Source organism: Octopus sinensis, linkage group LG9 (assembly GCF_006345805.1).
Source record: "Octopus sinensis linkage group LG9, ASM634580v1, whole genome shotgun sequence".
NCBI lineage: Eukaryota > Metazoa > Mollusca > Cephalopoda > Octopoda > Octopodidae > Octopus > Octopus sinensis.
The window spans coordinates 89,219,819-89,242,991 of record NC_043005.1 but is presented as its reverse complement, the minus strand read 5'-3'; the positions used below and the strand labels follow the sequence as shown (position 1 = coordinate 89,242,991).

The following is a 23,173-nucleotide window of genomic DNA, read 5'->3' as shown; positions in this document are numbered from 1 at the left end:
GAATTGTCATTGCCATTATTTAAACACATGCACAGACTATCATTATTATATACCTCTCTCTCCCTTTCTTTCTTTCTCTGTCTGTCTGTCTCTCTCTCATACACACACACACACATTATTTTGTTATGAGTATCAAAATCAAGCCCTTTCACCACACAGATGTTATATGTTCAATGATTCATGCCAGATATATCTATCTGTCTGCCTTTCTATCTAACACCTCTCTTCTAAACTTCATGTCGGTCCTGTAGTGATATTGCAAGAATTCATATTACACCTGAGCTTATATATAAAAAAAAATAAATAAGTAAAAACAAACACAAATATATATTTAATACTATAAAAATTAAATTTACTTACATTTTTGGAAGGTTTTCTGAAGGCCATTCAGTATTGTCTTGCATTGATTTGGAATTAGAATCATGTTTTTCTAAAGAGAGAATGAAAATATAAATGAAATCCAGGGTGTCAGCACTAAACAATTTTGTGTATAAATACAAACTTGTTCCCAGTTTAAATAAGTACGAGATATAATTGAACCCATAACAAAGCCGTTCACTGTATTTTGTCGTGGAGCAAGTCAGCTCTGTAAGGTCTTATATTGACAGCTGTTTCAAGAAGCCGAGACTTATGTAATAATCTAATTTGCTGGTGATATGTACAAAAAAGTCACAGGATGCAGGTGGTGACCAATCACATGAAGTTAACATAAGTCCAGTTGCCCTTTTCAAGAGAAGATTGGCAAAAGTGAGTTGTTTAGTATCATATAAGGTTGAAGGAAGGGAGGGAGCAGACCAAAATAATGAGAAGAGGGGGAAGTTAAGAGACATGATAAGAGGAAGAAGAACAGCCCCCAAAACACAAGATAAAAAGAACAGGAAGAAAATAAGGTAAAAAGCAGCCTGATGAAAGTAATAAAGCAGCTGAGAACACCAGAGGTCTAGACAGGAGAGAAAAGCATTAAGATAAAAGAGTAGGGGTAGTAGGAGAGGAAAACATGAGAAGAAAAAAAGTATTGTTTGCTATGAGAATAAATTATGATAATTTGATATTAACATATCAGTAAAAAGGTTTTGTCACGAAGGGGAAATTATAATAATTTTGCATAATGAGCAAATGTGTTATAAAACTTATGATATCAAGAAAAGATTACATCAAAGGACCTATTGAGTAATGGTGTGTTATTTTGGTATAATATTGCAAATCATTTATATACCACATGGTATATGTCTGGTCAAGACTCCGAGTTCCCACATAAAAGGTTTCAAGCACTGCTACCTTGTCCACCTAAGCACATTCTCAAATAAGTCCTCTAGGCTTTCAACTTCCCTAGCTACCTATATACACCACCTCATGTCCCAGGACATACCTTATTCTAGTCCATAGTTTGTAGAGGTACCTTATATTATACTAATCATCGCATGTGTAAATTGTGCTTGCCAGGAATCCCTTACAATTTTACAACACAATAATACCTTCTTATTCAATAGGTTGGGGGCATGTAGGTATTTTGAAAATATCTCAGAGTGACAACCATACCCTGTATACTCATGAGCTGCCTTTTGTCAAGGCAGGGTGTCTATTCAGCCACCCTGCCAAAGATAAAGAGAAGTTAGGGGAGTGCAGCATGGTGGATTGTGAAGAGTTAGTGAAAGAGCTCTCTTGTCACGATTTCAGTTTGTTTTCTCTTCTCCCTTCAACCTTTTATATTTACAAGCAATAATAAACAACTCAGATTTGTCAACCTTCTTTTGAGAAGGTAACAACTTGATCTGGCTGGTTACTAGTTGTATATCTGTGACATTTTGCACATATCACCAGCAAATTATGATTTTTATATAACTCTTGGCTTCCTGAAGGAGTTGTCAAAAGGAGACATTATATTCTGTTGTGTGTGGGGAGAGTCATTTTCTTTTTGTGCCTTATAATGTAACACACTCACCGGTAAAATTTCCACTATTTTCTTATTTTTATTTTCCTAAAATTTTTGTTGCGTCTTGCAACCTTTTCAATAGTCTTGACTCTGGGGTCGATCTGATCGACTTGCAAGACTATTGAAAAGGTTGCAAAAGGTAACAAAAATTTTAGGAAAATAAAAATAAGAAATAAGTGGAAATTTTACCAGTGAGTGTGTTATATTATAAGGCACTAAAAGAAAATGACTCTCACCAGACAAAACAGAATATGCTTCAACATACAAACTCATATAAAGAATCTTGCAAACCAAATCCCAAAACGAAAAGACATTATGGAATTTCTTTAAATATATATCTTGTCCTTTTTCATTGTTCTGTATTTTTTTGTGCTCCATCTAAATATATATATGAAGCCTAATTTGTATTTATCCTCATTACTATCTCCATATCAGCTCAATTTGAATTTCTCTTTTAGCCATTGTTGATACTGTGGGCCTTGCCTTCGATGAAGAAGTCAAAATTGAAGTTTTAATTCATTTGAGCACCGTTATGAGTTTTCTATACTGAGTTTATTTAGCTCTTACTTACTGAATGTGTGTGTTCGTATAATTCGATCAATAGTTATAGCAACATAGTAACTGTCAATTAAAACTACTAATTACAACTCTAAATTAAAACTACTAATTACAACTCTAAATTTAAACTACTAATTAGCTGCTAAGAGGAGGTCATTGTGTTGGCAGCTAAACCTTAGTTGTCAAAAGATAAGGTGTGTGTAAGATGGATTATCTTGTCCAGAGTGGAGGACAGGATTTCCATGTCCTTCATGCAATTAGAGCCATCCTATATATATTGTTGGCTTTGGACGGCAGAGACTCCTGAATGGATTGCCTTTACTATCAGGCTGGAGGAGATTAGAGTACTCTTATGAGATCTCAGGTAAAAGGGCATAATGTTATCTCCATTTGGGGAGGGAAGGGATGGGCCTTGCAGTGGTCGTGTGATATTGTCTTGGTAGACTTAAAAAGGGATACAGCCATTAACCCTATCATGCCAGGTTCCCAGTATAGCAGGGATAGCCTAAATGAAATTTCTACCTGATTCTTATCAAAGAAGTAATGAACTACACTCGTAGAAAAGGAAGATAAAATACTAAAATTAGACAACTGATCACATTGTTAACAGCTGTTGTTTAATTTTGTATTTAATTGAAAAAAAAATGGACCTCTCCAATGAAATGGGCATGTGAGGAATCTAGTACTTCACCAGGTAAACGAGCAAGGCCTCGATTCTTTACGGTTGAGGAAATTGTCGATAATATTTGGTATCTGGCTGATGAGTTTACCTTTCTGCAGATAACCAAACAGGTGAAAGTGATGAGGAAAGTAATGATTTGGGAGAACAAATATGCTAATTGAGAGAGATAAGCCTATTATTTAGAAAATTACTATTTTTTAAATCTCACAACGTGAAATATTCAGCAACAGTACTTTGTAGTAAAGATTGTTTGCCAACATAACAAGGCAGTCCTGATTTAGGATGAATGTTGCTGTAATTTAGCCCCAGGAGACATTGCCTCCAGCTGGCTATACGACATGATCTGTGTCCTTATATTTTCAAACAAGGGAATCTAGCACCCCCACTCAGCTCAAAACAATATCTGTGTATCGCAATTTTCAGGTTATTTCCCTTCATTAGCACAGAATAATTGTTCAGCTAGAGATCGTGTTGTATAGCCAGCTGGAGACGATGTCTCATGGGTCTAAGTTACAGCAACATTCGTCCTAAACCAGGACTACCATGTTATGTTGGCAAACAATCTTTACTACAAAGCCTATTATTGTTGCTCTCCTGAATCCTTTGTGATCCTGTCCATTAGTTTGACTGTTATTGTTACTCTTGAGTTGTGTAAGCAACTATTTATTTTTTGTTCAGGAGCCCAGGGGCAGAGTAAAGTTAAAGATGGGGCCTTGGATCTGAGAGGGTTAAGAGAAAGTAATGTGTTGGCAGTTGGGCCTTAGTTGTCAAGACATGCAACAGGTTTGTGGAAGGTGAGGGGATGATAATGGAGATCAGATTTATGTTTGTTCTATTTCTATTTTTCCTTTGGTTTTGGTTTGAAGAGTGACCTGTGCCCATGGCCCTCAAGGGTTTGCTGAGATCAACATGGCTGACATTTGTTTTAAGCAATTTCAAGCTGATGGCATCTAGTAAAATATGTACTGGGAGGAAATTCAGATGACCAACACTCTAGACAAGAAGGCCTGGGCATTGTGGTTCATGTGGGACCTGGTGAATGAACACAATAGAGTGGGGAGGGAAGATCACTGAGTTAGTAGTATTCGATTGGAAGTGGAACAAGACAAGCAAGTTATTGTAGTAAAATGAAGAGAGAGGACATCTGTGGAGCAGAGGTTGGGTTCCCTTTCTTTGGATGTGGCCAAAGATGTTTGTGAAGGTGTTGTAGTAGGAAGAGCAGCATCCCAAATACAGGAGTAATACACCATTATAGATGACGCCAGAGCTGAACAGAAGGATACTGGACGCTAAGGACTGAAGTATTGAATTATCTCCCCTTGTGTTGGACTTCATTACAACCTGATGTCACATGACTGAAATAGGAACCAGTGTGACAGTCATGGTGGCTGTTATCCTTTCACTTCGTTATAACCAACTCACCATTGCAGCTAACCACTGTACCATACTAGTATGGAAAGCGGATGTTAAATGATGATGATGATATATATATATGTAAGGCGAGCTGGCAGAAATGTTAGCATGCCGGGCAAAATGCTTAGCGGTATTTCATGTCTTTATGTTCTGAGTTCTAATTCTGCCGAAGTCGACTTTGCCTTTCATCCTTTTGGGGGTCAAGAAATTAAGTACCAGTTGTGTACTAAGGTCGATCTAATCAACTGGCCCCTTCCCCAAAAATTTCAGACCTTATGTCTAGAGTAAAAAAGAATATATATATATGTGAATGTATATATGTATTTTATGTATGTGAGTGTATATATGCATTTTATATATGTGTACATATATATATATATATATAAGTGTGAGTGTGTTTGTATTATATGTATATATTTATTATACATATATAAAATCAAATTCGACAACTGGCACCCATGCCAACCTCCCTTCATTGGACACTAAACTCTGCTTGCGAAGACCTCTTGGGGCAAGTGAAAGCAAAACTGTACCAAATTCGATGACTGGCACCTGTGCCAGGTGAGCGCTAACAGCTCTATCCAAGCTGTCTGGCTTCTGTGCTGGTGGCATGTAAAAGGCACCATTTCAGCGTAATAGTTACCTGTGTTGCCTTACTGGCACTTGTGCCGGTGGTACGTGAACAAAACATTCGAGTGAGGTCATTGCCAGTGCCACTGGACTGACTCCTGTGCAGGTGGCATGTAAAAAAACACCATTTCGAGCGTGGAAGTTGCCAGTACCACCACACTGGCCTTCGTGCTGGTGACACGTAAAAGCACCCACTACACTCTCGGAGTGGTTGGCGTTAGGAAGGGCATCCAGCTGTAGAAACTCTGCCAGATCAGATTGGAGCCTGGCACAGCCATCTGGTTCGCCAGTCCTCAGTCAACTCGTCCAATCCATGCTAGCATGGAAAGCAGACGTTAAATGATGATGATGATGATGTATTTCATGTGAATTTGAGTGTATACGTCAATGAGTGTGTATAAGTAATTAAGTATATCAGTGAAAATATAAAGACGTATTATATTGGAAAACGTAATTAAAAACGTGTGACTGTATGAATGTGTGGTGGTGGTGTGTGTGTGTGTGTGTGTGTGTGTGTGTTGTGGCGATAAGAAATAAACATGTCAATTATTTTTTTGTGACAAACTCTATTTTCAAACAATCTGTCGGAAGCTTTTACAACACATGCATTAACACACACACACACACACATACACACAAAGAGTAATGAGCAGTAAAAAATTTTATAACTGATTCACCTAATGATCTAAGTCTTAACAACTGGTTTACCGAATGTACAAATGCTTAACTGAAGATTCTATGTTAACAATTCCAAATATGGCTTCCTTGACATATTTCTTCCAAAGAACTGGAAATGTCAACTACGTTAAGAAAAAAAAAAAAATCAATCAATGTAATTCTGGGAAAACTAAAAAGAAGAACAACAAGTTTTAAATCTCTGAGCGAGAAATATGTAGTAAGAGTAGCGTACAGTAAAGTCTATTTAGCAATGCAGTGTGGCAGTTGTATGCATGATGATGTTCCTACTTTTTAGCCCCAGGAAAACATCTTTTCCAGCTGGCTACCAACACATGGTCTGTGTCTGTATACTGTAAGTAAGGAAGTCTACTGCCCCCTTTCTAGCCATAGTGATACCTGTAGACTAATGGTTTCTGAGTAATTTCCCTTTCTCAGTACAGGACAACCGTCGGCTAGAGATAGCAGTCATTCACTCTGACTCACAGTTTATACTTTGAAAACCACACTCAGTTGCTGGTCTCGTAAAGAGAAAAACAAGTTTTAAATCTTTGAGTGAGAAATATGTAATAACTAACCAATGCCATACAGTAAAGTCTATTTGCCAACGCAACTGAGGATTGTAGAATAGACATTTAGTCATTTTGGTTGTGAGTCTGAGAAAATGAGAGAAAATACAGAAGTTGAGGATTCGCTTGATAAGAAAAGGGATGTCCAAGTCAAAAGGGTGGTGCAAATGGTGAGATGCCAAGGGTAGAAGAAGGACAAAGAAAGGTTTAACATGGTTGGACAGGAAACAGATATATCTGTCATACAATCACAAAAAGATTTAAGATGATAAGGGGAGGGTTAAAATAACAGGGGGAAGAGTAGGGACAGGAAGGTAAATAGGTACAAACCATCAACCAACAGCATGTGAGCATGAGAGAGAGAGAGAGAGAGTTCCAAAGTTTACATTGATTGATTTTCTAGACACAAACCATCACCAGTTTCCTTGGAAAGAGACAATTCGACCAAGTCGTATAGTCATGCTGAATTACTGTTAAAATAATAATAGGTTTAAATACTGAAAAGAAGATGGAATGGAGATGTTGGTATAGAGGCAGAGACAAAGTGACAAAAGATGGAGGTGAGAGTATCTATGTAGATTCAGAATTACAGCAAAGCGCAATTCCATACACATCTGTATAAAAACATCATGTGATCACAGGATCAACCAGACTATCAGATGTTATACATCACTGGTCACAATGCCCTTCACATCGTGTTAGCTTTTGAATGACGCTACCACCATCATCATCATCATTCACCGCCCGTTGTCCATGCTGGCATAGTTTGGACGGTTTGACCAGGGCTGGCAAGCTGGAAGGCTACATCAGACCTCAGTCTGTTTTGGCATGGGTTTCTATGGCTGGATGCACTTCCTAACACCAACCACTCCGAGAGTGTAATCAGTGATCTTACATGCCACTGGCATGGGTACCATTTGTGTGATACCAGTATCTGCCACGACTAAAGTGGAGTGGAGTGGAAAAACATGAAATGAAGTTTTTTGCTCAAGAACACAATGCACCACTTGGTCCAGGAATCAAACACATAATCAAGTGATCATGAGTCCAACACCCTAATCACCAGGCCATGCACCTTCACACATATATAAGCATAATTATCCCTCCATACACACACACACATATATAAACACGTAAAAAGCACCCACTACACTCTCGGAGGGGTTGGCATTAGGAAGGGCATCCAGCTGTAGAAACATTGCCAGATCAGATTGGAGCCTGGTGCATCCTTCTGGTTCGCCAACCCTCAATCAAACCGTCCAACTCATACCAGCATGGAAAATGGACGTTAAACGACAATGATGATGATTGTCCACACATGCACAGACATATAAGCTCTCATCTACATTTCCTAATAGTCATGAAATACTTAACTTAAAAGAAAATTCTGAACTTACAATTAAAATAATTAACCCAGTGGTTCACTATATTATTAACATGGGTGAACAAAGTTTTAAACTCTGTGCTGTAAATATCATCATCCTCATCATCATCACTTTTTTTTATCTACTTTCCATGACAACACTGCTTGGATGGGTTGTCACAGTTCAAGTCAATTTAGTTCTTCTTTTCTAGTCTAGGCACAAGGCCTGAAATTTTGGGGAAGAGAGTCAATCAATTAGATCGACTCCAATATGCAACTGGTACTTAATTTATAGACCCCCCTACAACTACTACTACTATTATTATTATTAAGGCGGCAAGCCAGTAGAATGGTTATTACACTGGACAAAACGCTTAGCAGCATTTTGTCCATCTCTATGTTCTGAGTTCAAATTTCACCGAGGTCGACTTTACCTTTCATCCTTTTGGGGTCGATGAAATAAGTACCAGCTGAACACTGGGGTCAATGTAATTGACTCATTCCCTCCCCCAAAATTTGAAACCATTGTTAGTAGTAGTAGAAGTAGTGAGGCAATGGAAAACAAAATCAGTGAAGTGCTGGGCAAAAAATATCATTTAATATTTATATTCTGGGTTCAATACCTGCTAGGGTTGACTTAGCATTTTATATTATTAGATTGATTAAATACCAGTGAAATGCTGGTTGTTCATGTGAAGAGGTGTTGAAATGCTTACTCTTACTTGTTTGAGTTATTTGACTGCAGCCATGCTGGAGCTCCGCCTTTAGTTGAACAAATTCTTTGTAAGCCTAGTACTTATTCTATTAGTCCCTTATGCCAAACCGCTAAGTTATGAGGACATAAATGCACCAACAGTGGGTGTCAACTGATGGCAGGGGTGGGGGGACAAACACAGGCACACAAATACATACATATATAAATACACACCAGGCTTCTTTCAGTTTCTGAGTACCAGATCCACTCACAAGGCTTTGGTCAAACTGAGGCAATAGTAAAAGACACTTGCCCAAGGCGCCACGCAGTGGGACAGAACCCGGAACCATGTGGTTGGGAAGCAAGCTTCTTACCACACAGCCACTCCTGCAGCTTATACCACTACAAATTGAAACACTAGATACTATGTTTGTTAAAATCCAGCCTATAACCTCCCAGTGACCCAGGATTTCTGAGGTCAAATACCCTTAGCTTATCCATTGAAACTTCTTTTTACCAGAACAAAATCTCTGCCATCTTCTGTGAGTGCAAGGCCCTATCCACTTAGACACCTGCTCTCTTCTGTCCTAACTAACTCTTACCACGACGTTTTCTAAAGCTGTTATTGTTGGTAATCTTCTGTTTATAAATTGTAAAGATTATATGTTCAGGTGGCTTCACAATTAATCTAAGTATTTTTTTTTTTTTGTCACCACAATTATTCATTTGAGATGAATTTTAAAGAACAACAAAAACAGGCGGAACATAAATTTTCTTGTTCAGCTTGTTTTATTTGGAACACCATGCGGTTTTAATTGGAGCATAAAGTGCAGGTTGATGCACTTGTTGCACATATATTTGAATGTTATCACCCAATAAGCCATCCACTAACAAACACTCTGTAAGTAGCAGGGACAACATTGCTCTTTGATACTACTACTACTACTAACTACTACTACTACTAATAATAATAATCATCGTCGTCGTTTAACATCCACTTTCCATGCTGGTTTGAGTGAGGACTAACAAGCCAGAAGGCTGCACCAGGCTCCAGTCTAATCTAGCAAAGTTTCTACAGCTGGATGCCCTTCCTAACACCAACCACTCTGAGAGTGTAGTGGGTGATTTTTACATGCCACTGGCATGAGGGCCAGTCAGGAAGTACTGGCAATGATCACGCTCGAATGGTGTTTTTTACGTGCCACTGGCATAGGACCAGTCAGGCGTACACTGGCATCGACCACGCTCGAATGGTGCTTTTTACATGCCACTGGCATTGGTGCCAATCAGGCTGTATTGTCATTGGGTACGACAATGCCTTCACTTGGTTCAACAGGCCTTTGCAAGTGCAGTTTATTACCCAATTATTGAAGGGTACTCTTAAATGGGCCGGTTTGACCATGAAGGGTTTACATCATGAATGTAAGTCCCTGCTACTTACAGAAGTGTTTGTTAGTGGATGGCTTATTGGGTGATAACATTCAAATATATGTGCAACAAGTGCATCAACCTGCACTTTATGCTCCAATTAAAACCGCATGGTGTTCCAAATAAAACAAGCTGAACAAGAAAATTTATGTTCCGCCTGTTTTTGTTGTTCTTTAAAATTCGTCTCAAATGAATGACACACAACAAAACACTGAATGTGTGTATGTGCATTGTGAAGGTTTTGAGTGTAAAAAATTTAACAATATCTAACCCTCAATAGTGAGGAGACATTGGAGGGCTGCTCTGAAGACCAGATACGATCATAGAGGAGATCATGGCTGTGTGGTTAAGAAGTTTAGTTAGCAGCCATGTGCATTCAGGTTCTGTCCCACTGAGGAGCACCTAACAGTTTAAGATGATAGATTTTGCAATTCCCTATGATAGCAGAGTCGATATCAAAGAAATGGTAAAAAAGAAAAAGAAAAAAAAACTGAGAACCATCAGGATCTAACCAGCTGAGGAGTCTGTGGAAGATGAAGACAACAATTATTCCTGTAGGAATTGGTTCATTTGGCACAAAATGCTACTTAAAAAACTAAAAGAGATTGGAATTGAAACTAGAGTTGTTAACCTGCAGAAAAGTACCATCCTGTATTCTGCAAGAATCCAAAGAAAGATTCTTGAGATTTGAGGAGATTAGGTATCCCCGAGTAGCAAGATGAAATACCTGCTAACTAAATTAGCATGCACTAGCATAATAATAATAATCCTTTCTGCAAAAGGATGAAAGGTAAACTGACCTCAGTGGAATTTGAAACATAAAGATGGGCAAAATACTGCTCAGCATTTCGTCCAGCATGCTAACAATTCTGTCAGCTCGTCGCCTTAATAATAATAATCCTTTCTACTATAGGCACAAGGCCTGAAATTTTGGGGGAGGCATTAAGTCAATTACATCGACCCTAGTGTTCAACTGGTACACAATTCATCAACCTTGAAAGAATGAAAGGCAAAGAGGACCTCGGCAGAATTTGAACCCAGAATGTAAAGTTGGGCAAAATGCTGCTAAGCCTTTTACCCGACATGCTAACAATTCTGCTTTGATAATGATGATGATGGTGGTTCTCTTCTGACTTCTATAAAGACTACGCAGGGTGAATGGTTTCGTGATTAAACAGACATGTTCTGTTCTTTAAAGCTAAGTTTTTAGTGTTTTTTTTACTCCCTTATGTGGTTTTGTTTTATTTTGGGGCTGTTTTTTGAAAAATTTACTTATCTTTTATCTGTTATTTGTTTCAGTCATTGGACTGCGACCATGCTGGGGCACCGCCTTCAAGGATTTAATCAACTAAACCAACCCCAGTAATTCTTCTTTTTAAGCCTGGCACTTATTCTGTTGGCCTCTTTTGCTGAAATGGCTAAGTTATAGGGATCGTTGACAAATAGTGGTGGAGGACAAACACACACATATATACAGTAATGCCTCAGTGTAAAAGTTTATTTGTTCCTGGAGATCGCTCATAAAGCGAAAACTCATAAAGTAGACCAATAATTTCCCACAGTAGCAATGTTATAAATCAAGATTTGTTCCCAGAAAAATATTTTATCAATAAAATTTATAATACTCTTAAATAAATGGCAATAAAACAACAGGAGAATGTAAATAAAATTTTATGTAAAGTAAAAAGAATGTCAAGATCATTTATAATAAAAAATATTATTATCATAATCACTTTCACTCGCATTAGACTCACACACCATCACTTGTAGATGTGATTGCCAATTCACAAGCACTCGTAGACAGACATGTAGATTTCTTTTTAAAAGACAAGTCTAGAGTTATTTGCTTAGAAAAAACATTTTTTCGGCCTCTCTATAAATTTCTCCGTAACACGCAGAAGCATTTATGGTAGTAGAGACTTTTGCATTTCATTCAAAATTTGGATCTTGTGCTTCAAAAATAAAACTCATAAACCCGGGGGGTCCTAGTAAAGTGAGGCATTACTGTTATATGGAGGGCTTCTTTCAGTTTCTCTCTACCAAGTCCAATCACAAGGCTTTGGTTGGCCCAAAGCTATAGTAGAAGACACTTGCCCAAGGTACAACACAGTGGGATTGAACCCGGAGCCATGTGGTTAGGAAGCAAACTTCCTAATTAGATTTCTGTCAAGATGTGACATTGAGATGTAAATAAGCAGCCAAAATTGTATTCCTTCAGCAAATTGAATACCAACTGTCATAGACCGATGGAGATAAATGTCCATAAACTTCTACAAAATGGAGTGCTGAAGTCTCCAACTCATAAAATATAAGATAAATGGAAATTGACCTCTCTACTATAGGCACAAGGCCTGAAATTTGGCTGGGAGGGGTCAAGTCAATTACATTGACGACCCCCGTGTTCATCAACCCTGAAAGGATGACGGGCAAAGTCAACCTCGACAGAATTTGAATTCAGAATGTAAAGACAGATGAAATGCTACTAAGCATTTTGTGCAGCATGCCAACGATTCTACTAGTTGGCCACCTTATGAGCATTGAATACTGGAAGCCTGCTTCAAGAAGCTAAAATAAAGTTTATGAAAAGATTGGTAGAAGAAATGTCATAGGCAGGTGGAGCTAAGAAAGATTGAACTCAGAACCAAATGACTGTAAAGGGAATCTCTAAACCACAGAGCCATGCCTATGGCCATAAATGTGTGGCTGAGCTTGGCTGTGTAGTTAAGAAGTTTAGTTAGCAGCCATGTGCATTCAGGTTCAGTCCCACTGAGGAGCACCTTAGGTATCTTCTACAATTGTCCTGGGCTGAGCAATGCTTTGTGAGAGAATCTGAGAGATGGAAACCATGTGGAAACCTGTCTCATACAAATCATCATCATCTAACGTCTGTTTTTCCATGCTGGCATGGGTTGGATGATTTGGAAACGTGTGTAGTGATGCACTAAAATATTTATAAATTCCATCCAAGGATTATTGTTGTTTTCACCATATATATATTACACACACACAGATGGATGGATGGATACGCCCCCCCCCCGCCAAGTATCAGGTTTTTTGTTATAATTCATGTGCATGCATGCATGCATACATGTGATAAAATTTACATGTCTGCAAATTTTGTCCTTCTTTGCACATTCTGCATACACTTAAGAAACACGCAAACACTGTACTGACTGCCTAAACAAATACACACCATTTTTAAATGTATATTATTCAAAATTATCCAATTAATTTCTTCAATAAAAGAATTATACAATTCTATCTTGGAAACCTTGTGTACACAGATTTTTATTTTTTTACTCTAGTTCCCAAATGTGTGTGGGATTGCACAAGTGCACAGCTTAGAGGGAGCATTGCTTGTGCAGCCCTTAGCAGAATTGTTGGCACACTGGGCAAAACGCTTAGCGGCATTCATCCTTCTTCACGTTCTGAGTTCAAATTCTGCCGTGGTTGACTTTGCCTTTCATCCCTTTGGGGTTGATAAAATAAGTCCCAGTTGAGCACTGGGGTTGACGGAATCGATTTACCCACTCCACCAAAATTGCTGGCCTTGTGTCAAAATTCGAAGTCATTATGAAATGTGTCACTGTACATGCTAGAAATAATAGCCAAAATTCCATTAAATGACACTCTTCTGTCTTGAACAAAAGATAATAAGTTTCACTGCCTGAAATATCAATGGCTCACAAAATGCCTTTGATTGCAGAGCTTACTCTGTCAGGGTTAATGTAAGGTCAAGCGACAAGTTCATTGCTGGTCATTAAAATATGCCTAAAGTGTTACCTGTCATAAGGAGAGGTAATGTTGGAAGTATTTTTGTTACCATGGGTAATATCACAAACTATGCCATGGGTAACTTTGGAAGTATATTTTTTTGCCACCCTGTGTAATATCAGGAAATATGGCATACATATGTGGCACTCCGTTGGTTACAACAATGAAGGTTCCAGTTGATTCGATCAATGGAAGAGCCTGCTTGTGAAATTAACATGCAAGTGGCTGAGCACTCCACAGACACGTGTACCCTTAATGTAGTTCTCGGGGAGATTCAGCGTGACACAGTGTGTGACAAGGCTGGCCCCTTTGAAATACAGGTACAACAGAAACAGGAAGAAAGGATGAGAGAAAGATGTGGTGAAAGAGTACAGCAGGGTTCGCCACTACCCCCTGCCAGAGCCTCATGGAGCTTTAGGTGTTTTCACTTAATGAACACTCACAACACCTGGTCTGGGAATCGAGACCGCGAGTCTGCTTCCCTAACCACTGGGCCATTGCGCCTCCACTATGGCATACATACAGTAATTATAATCTAATGTTTATCAAATTTCTTGGCACTTACACAAAATAATGAAATGAATACTAATTTTCAAATTAATATTTATCATCTGAAAGGCAGCAAGCTGGCAGAAACATTAACACACTGGGCAAACTGCTCACTAGTATTTCATCCATCCTTAGATCCTGAGTTCAAATTCTGCCAAGGTCAACTCTGCCTTTCATCCTTTCAGGGTCCATAAAATAAGTACCAGTTGAGTTTTGGGATTGATGTAATTGGTTTATCCTCTCCCCCAAAATTTCAGGCCTTGTGCCTATAGTAGAAAGGATGATGATGATGATGATTATTATTATTATCATTATTATTATTATTATTATTATTATTATTATTATTATTATTATTAAGGTGGTGAGCTAGCAGAATCATTAGCATGCCAGACAAGATGTTTCATGCTTCATTCACCTTTATATTTTGAGTTCAAATACCACCAAGGTCGACTGCTTTCCATCCATTTATTTTGGGTGGTGGGGTCGACAAAATAAGTATCAGTTGAGCACTGGGGTCAATCTAATCAAATTACCCACGCCTTCGAAAATTGCTAGCCTTGTGCCAAAATCTGAAACCATTGTTACTATTATTATTATTATTGTTATTATTATTATTTAGAGCTGTTGTGTAGGACATTAATAAACACCTTGATTTATTTTCTTTAAAATCACACCTTGATTTCATTCAGGTGCAGACAAGAAAATAGTGCAAGTGACATTCAATAAATACTTGGAAGAACATTTCACGGTTAGATCAGCGACTGAAATACTTGCAGGAATGGTAAACCAATTCAATTCAGGTTGGTTTCCAAAGTGAATCATTCCTGTCAGAGTTCATTAAAACATTTTTTCAACAAACACACAATTAACTTTTCTTTTAAGCATTCTATTGTTTCCGTTTTTTTTTTTTTTTTTTTTTTTTAAACTCTTATTTAAACTGTATAATCAAGGTAAGTGTTTAACAACCAAAGCTTGTCTCATTTAACCGAATAATCTGTAATTCCATGTTAGAAACAAAGGTGAAGTCTGTTTGCTTTACAAATGGGAGAAAGCAAACTCAATATGCAAAGCAGTGTGTGTGTGTGTGTGTGTGGAGGTATGTATGTGTGTGATAACATGATTGACCAGACTATCAGATGTTGTCATACATCACACTGTCACAGTGTGCTCTAGAGCCCAACTCTCCAACTCACTCACTTTCTGTGGTTCGAGGTCATATTCATTTACAATACAGCCAATAGTACATGCAGTTCTATATTTAAGAGATGAGGAATTATGTACGTTATTTACATCATCACCATTATCATCGTTTAACATCTGCTTTCCATGCTAGCATGGGTTGGATGGTTTGACTGAGGGCTGGCGAACCAGATGGCTACACCAGGCTTCAATCTCGATCTGGCAGAGTTTCTACAGCTGGATGCCCTTTCTAACGCCAACCACTCCGAGAGTGTAGTGGGTGGTTTTTACGTGCCACCGGCACGGGGGCCAGTCAGGCGGTACTGGCAATGACCTTGCACATTTACATTTGACAGATATTAGACAGAAAAATTGACAAGTCTAAGTGATGGTAGCTACAGAAAAAACAAAAAACAAGATGAGGACAAATATTCATCAAATGTAAATAATGTACAACTAATAGTTTCATTAAATTCATTACAAATTTCACACAATTGAGCCATTTGCTCATTTCTAAGACTGACCCTCCAATTTGTGACCAAAGCTTGGTCTGGCATAACAAGTTCTCAGTCTCCTTTCTAAGTGGTCTTTTCTTTAACTAGCCCCCAACTGTGTTCTCCAGCAACTTCAGCTGTGGCCACACAAAGCTGTTTGTGTAACTCCTTGTCAAGCAGTGTTTCTTTATGGCTTTCTTCCACTTCTTGTTTTGTTTTCTCTTTTTCTCTTGCTTTCAGTAGACCCTTTTCTCTTATTACTAGTAGCAAGGTTTCCTCATTGTGGGTTTCCTCCATCCACCCATATTCAATATACATACAGTCTCCCACATGTGTCAGTCTCCTTCCTTAATTTTTTCTCTTCATGTATAGCCAATCATTATCAGCTGTTTGATATGAAATGGGGTGAACCGAGAAGTAGACCAAGATCAAATGTCAAGGATGCAGACAAATAAAAAACCCTGTCTGCAACAACAATGACAACATCAACCATCACCACCATCTCCAACAACAACAGCAAAGGGTGGAATGTGACCTTCAGTACCACTGATAATACATCAGGCCATCAGTGGAGCTGGTACAATACTTTCAACAAATACCCTTCTCGCTTTCAAAGGAAGACCACATACTTTAAACATACAAATCTTTCAGGACAAAATGGTGACATAATAAAAGCAGGATGGCAACAAAGCAGAAACGGTAAACATATGGTACAGGTATGGCAGTGTGGTAAGAAGTTTGCTTCACAACCACATGGTGCCGGGTTCAGTCCCACTGTGTGGAACCTGGGGCAAGTGTCTTCTACTATAGCTTTGGGCCAATCAAAGCCTTGTGAGTGGATTTGGGAGACAGAAACTGGAGGAAACCAATTGTGCACATGCATGTGTGTATGTGTGTGTCTGTCTGTCTGTCTGAGCCCCACCACCACTTGACAACCAGTGTTAGAGTTTACATTCCTATAACTTAGTGGTTCAGCAAAAGAGACTGATAGAATAAGCACCAGTCTTTAAAAAAATAAGTACTGGTGTCAATTCACATGACTGAAAGCTCTTCAAGGCAGTGCCCCAGCTTGGCCAAAAGATAAAGATAGAAAACATGATCCAGGTGACCGGCTGCCATCTCTTAAAAGTGGTAAATATTTACCATTACACAAACAGGTGCTGCTATGGCTCTGTGGATTTGGGGTCAGTCCCACTGCACAGCACCTTTGACTGTCTTCTACTACAGACCTGGGTCAACAAATGCCCTGTGAGTGAATCGGGTTGACAGAAACTGTGGAAGTCCTTCATATACATATATCTATTTATCTATACACACACACATGCATGTATGTATACTGGGTTTACTAGAAAGATTTACCTGTCATATTTTTTGTAATTATTCATATGTACAAGAAAGAACAATCAAATTTTCTAAATTATAAGAACTATGTTTTACCTATGTAATACAGGAATCAGATTTCAAAATGACCACCTCTTGCTTTGATCATGGCCTGCAAACAAGTGGTTACTGAGCTGCAACAGCAGTGCACCACTTCTTCATTATATTCACTCAATGCAAGTAAGAAGGACTTCTTTCAGACCCACCACACTTGAGTATGAGACAGTTGAGACATCTCACTCTCTCTCTCTGTCTCTAAGAGAGCCCAGACAGGAAAGTCCATTGGATTGATGTCTGGGCTTGAGGGAGGACAAAAGTTTTTGTCCCCAAAATAGTAAAAATGCTCTCTGCACCATTTTTGCACCATTCAAGGTGTGGACTGGGGCACTGTCCTGAGTAACGTCAGATCGGTTTCAAAATGTTTCATTTAACCATGGCAACACGTTTCCTTCTAACATTTTGATGTAAACTGTGCTATTCACATTCACACCCTCGTAAATGAAGATCAAAGGAGACTTGAATCCATCAGCGTCTATAGCAGCCCACACCATAACCCCAGATGGTTTCTGATGACAAAAATGGGTTTGGCTCCCTTCAGGCAAGTCCTGAACATCAATACCGTACAACCTGTCATTCTGCTTGTTCATAACAAGTCTCCACAGTGAAGATCTTCTCACTCCAAATGAAGACTTTGTTTATGGCACTGTTCATCTCCGCTAACGTCTTTCCCCCCACTTTCCAACCATTTTTTCTTTGAAGCTACTGAAATTACTCGTCTGGTTTGCTTTTTCTGTATGCCTTTAGCCTGAAATCCTGTGTATTGAAAATTTTGAAATATTAAGCTCCCTTGCCATTTTTTGCATGTTTTAACGAATATTCCTGTGAACTCCCTTTCTCACAGTATCAATCCTACGCTTGGTGCAACCAGTTCTTTCGCACCTTGGAATTGGCTTTCTGGATGGCATGCCAGATTGACTGTAATATTTCCAGATATTATACACTGCCTTACAACACACATTAAGTTCTTTTACAATACCATTGTTAGAATTTTCCTGCTGATTTTAAAGCAACAATTTCATCACGTTTATCTTGAGATGTCATATTTGCTGACAAATTTATTCCAGACAAACAAAACTATAAACACTCAAACCCGAAATATCCATGAACCATTGTGCACATGCAGAAACAGAACTGATTTATCCAAGGATCTTCAAGAATTTTTTTAATCATCAGTAAATCTTTCTGAGACATCCAGTATATGTGCGTGTCTTTGTGTTAGTTCCCAACCACCACTTAACAACTAGTGTTAGTTTGTTTATGTCCCTGTTACCTAGCAGTTCAGCAAAAGAGAATGACAGAATAAGTACCAGACTTACAGATTAGTATTAAGGTTGACTCATTTGACTAAATGCTCTTCAAGGCAGTGCCCCAGCATGGCCACAGTTTAATGACTGAAAAATGTAAAAGATAAAGACACCCCTCTCCATACTCTGACCAGCAGACTTTTGGGATTGCTATCACTGCCTCATGGAGAAGAAAAGGACAAAGAATTGCTTGGTTCCTTTCATTTGTGAATATTTAGTCCAAAAAATTTCATTGTTTATATTTTTGTCCCCTAATTCCATGTCGTTTCCTTTGTAAATTTTTATTATTATACTTGTGAGGCAAATGTAATAATAGTAATAATTCACATCAGAAATAACCAGTAATAAGCCTAGGGTTAAACAACAATAATCACAAACAACACTAATAACGTTTATGGGTTTTAGCAACTTCTGGTACGCTAAAGTCTAAGAGGCTGAGGTTGGACAGAGGTTGACTACACATTATAAGCCACCCTTCTCTGTGTGAGCTGAAAAGTACCCTTGTGTATCCCACCCGCAATTTTCATCACGATGTAACACCACCAAAACTTTTATCAATATCAATCGACAAGAGAAGCTCTACGTAGTCACTCGACCTGCTAGAAACAACAGCTAAATTTCCCTCATCTCAGACTATACCGTCTTACATAAGGACATATGAGATAATTAATATTCCAAGACATATTCGGTGTAGTCACAGTTGGAACGCCTCTAATCATAGGTCTATTCAGCGAGGGATCACCTCAACCTCAGTCACGACAAGTCTATAAGGAAGTCTCTTACATGGCTTCTTGATCTCCAAGAAATAATACCCAAATCTCCATCTAATCATACTGTACTATCTTGAATAAACAGAAGGAAAGAAAGAAAGAATATTGAAGATACATTATAAGTAGAGAAAAGGATGGTCATGGCTGGAACGTCTTTGAATAAAGATCTGCTCAATCACTAACAAAAAAAAAATTCAAATGCAACTACCATCGGTATACCTGTACATGTGTGCCCCCACCCCACCCACCCACCCACCACCGAATTAGTTTCCCGATAATTTATGAGAAAAATGGATATTTTTTAAATGAAACTTTCTACCTTTCAGGTGGTGTGGTGTATATTATGACTATATCGGAATTTAATGTGAAAAAATTTCTTAAGACATCGGGGAGAGGAGTTTCGGATAATTCTCACGAGTCGAGTTTATTTCCACAGTTGTAGAAAAAATTTCATAAAAAAATCTATCCATTTTCCTGAAACTTATGAGGAAACAAAATCGGAGGTGTGTGTGTGTGTGGGGGGGGATACACTTGTGTAGGTATGCTCCACTATCAACATTAGCAGAAAGCATCGAGGGGAACACCGAATAATCTAATTTTGACAGAAGGCCAGTATTTGATTGGTACTATAGTTTATCGACCGCAAAAGACGAAAGACAAAGTTGACCTCGCAGGATTTGAACTCACAACAGGAGCCCTGAATTAAAGGCCACAATGTGGATCAGGCTTGAAACATCAAGCAACAATATTACTACGACATGATTAAACGATATTGTCTTTCATTATTACCAGAAGATTGTAATCATTTAAACCTCACTCCATACATATAATTACTTGTAATAATTGAGTAGGGGTAGGGGACAACGAGACCCCCTTTTTCACATGGCTTCTTCAGAATTTACCTCCCAGAATGAATGGATGGGTAACTAGAGCCTGGTGTGTTGTTAGTATTTGGAGGAGTCCCAGAGGCCTCCACCACCACCGCTACTTTACTATTTCGTCTGCTTCACTCTTTACGGTTGGAACCACCCGACCGTGACGACAAATACAACAAAAACGAAAAGACCAAATAGAAAAACCAAACAGACAGAAGGTTGAAGGTGAAAAGGAATGTGTCAGGTAGACGGGGAAAAGAGGTAAGGTAGTTTGAAATTACCTCGAAAGTCTGGTTCCACAGCGGCACCGCGAAATAGACGAGTTCCAACAGAAGGCAGGTACATACCAGAGTGACGGTATGAGTGAGAGTGAAAAGGACGAGTGGAGATAGAAGGAGGGAAAATAGGGAAAAGGTGTGGGTGAAAGAATGGAGAAACGAGGAGGAAGATGAAGGGTGAAAGAGATCGACAGAGAGAGAGAGAGAAGAAAGAGAAAAAAGAGATAATGAAAGGTGAGAGTAAATAAAGGAGAGGAAGTTTGTTTTTGAAAATCGAGGAGAAGGATGAGTGAAGCGAGATTACATATACATATATATGTATACATATACATATATGTATACATACAGGCAGGTATGTGTATGTGTGTGTGTGTGTATGTATACATACACGCATATACATGAATGTGTGTGTGTATGTATCTAAAAAGGTAAAAAAATAACATCAGAAAACTGAAACATTGCTAGAGGGAAGTGATAAAATAAAAAAAAAAACAGGTGAGAAATGTGGACATTAGCTGAGAGAGGGAGGGAGAGAGAGAGAAAGACAGAGAGGGAGAGAGAGAGAGAGAGCGAGAGATAGGAAGTGACAGACAGAGAAAGGAAGGTAAAAAGAAAAAGAGAGGAAAAAATAAGAGAAAAAATGTTGAAGGAAAAGAAGAAACAGAGAAATACAATGTTCAAGTGATATTATCATACATACATACATACATACTTACATACATATATATACACACATATATATATATAGGCATGCTATAATATATACCAACGAAACACTCACCTAATGCTTCTCTGTGTGTATATAAACAAAGGTATATTAAGAAGGTGGTGGCGGGAAAAGGAGGCGTGAGAGAAATGAGAGAGAAGGGGAGGAGGAGAGATGAAATATAGAGGAGACGAGGGAGGACATCAGAGAGCGGACACACACACATATATATATAGACTCGTACACACACACGATACCTCTACACATGCATGCCTTCAGAAATATAGAGCTGCAACACAGAAGACCGGAGCTGTGGAGAAGGAAGGACAGCAAAGTGTGTCTGAAGTGGGCGATGACAATGTTGTGTTGGCATAACAATAACAACAACAATAACACTTGGTATTTTGACAAATACAATAGAAAGTGAGTAAATGGCTGAGGTGGGGGGTTTGATGTTGACAAGGAGGACACACACACAGACACACACACACACACACACATGCAGAAGTATAATGTCAAGCTAAGCACGCTAATCCAGAAACACACACCTAATTACACCACCAGGCGCAGGTGTGGCTGTGTGGTAAGAAGTTTGCCTCTCAACCACATGGTTCCAGGTTCAGTCCCACTGTGTGACACCTTGGGCACATGCCTTCTACTATAGCCTTGGGCCAATCAATGCCTTGTGAATGGATTTGGTAGACAGAAACTGTGTTTGTGTTTGTCCCCCACCACTGCTTGATAACCGATGTTGGTGTTTATGACCTCATAACTTAGCAGTTTGACAAAATAGACAGATAGAATAAGTACTGATGTACTTATAGTACACATAATACATACATCACTCTCTCTCTCCTTCTCTCTCTCTCTCTCTCTCTCTCTCTCTCTTTCTCTGTATACATACATGTGTGTGTCTGTGTAAAGGTACATGCAGTTTATGGTGTCTGATTATATTGTGAATTTTCTCTTGTAAATCAATTTTTGTGAACCCATGGATAGATAAAAAAAATTTGTATTGTTTATAAATATGAGTTCTGTCATGGAACCAGTGCAAGATGGTTGGATAAAGACGAAGTGCCAAAATACAATCCAAAAGAGAATATTCACCAAAAAAAGCTAATGGTGTCTCTGCTTGGTGGTCCAGCGCTGGTGACATCCACTACAGCTTCATGAGACCTGGTAAGTCAATTACAATGGATGTATCGTCAACCAATTGGATGAAATGATGAGTGGACTTGCAATTAAACAACTGAGATTGGTCAACAGGGACAGGCCAGTTCTCTTGCAAAACAATGCTTGACCACATGCTGCACAAAGAACGCTGCTCAAGTCACAGGAACTGAATTTGGAAGTATTCTGTCATCCACCATATTCACCAGACCTTGCACCAACTGACTATCACGTTTTCCAGACATTAGACAACTTTTTGCAAGGGAAAAATCTTCAAATCTGAAGAAGATGCAAAAACAGCTTTTCGTGATATCATCACCTCTTGTTCTCCAGAATTCTTCACTGCCAGCATAATTAAGCTACCGATAAAATGGCAAAATTGTGTTGATAATTTAGGTGCATACTTTGATTAATTGCATTGCTTTTTGTTGAGATCAAGTAAAATAAATTTTCAGTTCAAAATTCGACATTTCATTCTTAATGACCTGATACACACACACACACACACACACACACATATATATATATATATATATATATATATATATATATATATATATATACACATACACACATATAATTGAGATTCAGTTGCATTAGGTACTTAAGTTGAAGCACCAAGTCAATGCAGTATTATCCGTACAACTCAAAGTAAGGTGAATAAAATCAAAATAAGCAATAGGATATCA

General features: G+C 38.5%; 1 protein-coding gene across 3 annotated transcripts in view; it reads right to left on the bottom strand.

Annotated features, from left to right (window-relative positions):
• The window catches only part of LOC115215466 (protein ITPRID2), a 123,607-nt gene that overhangs the window by 89,160 nt on the left and 11,274 nt on the right, over window positions 1-23,173 (bottom strand). For 2 of the 3 annotated variants that reach the window (XM_036506076.1, XM_029784629.2), the window contains exon 2: window positions 361-430. In XM_036506076.1, the coding sequence (XP_036361969.1) occupies window positions 361-430 (70 nt within the window). Of the gene's footprint in view, window positions 1-360; window positions 431-20,611; window positions 20,757-23,173 lie in introns of those variants that run through there. The other variant, XM_036506077.1, reaches the window with a different exon arrangement.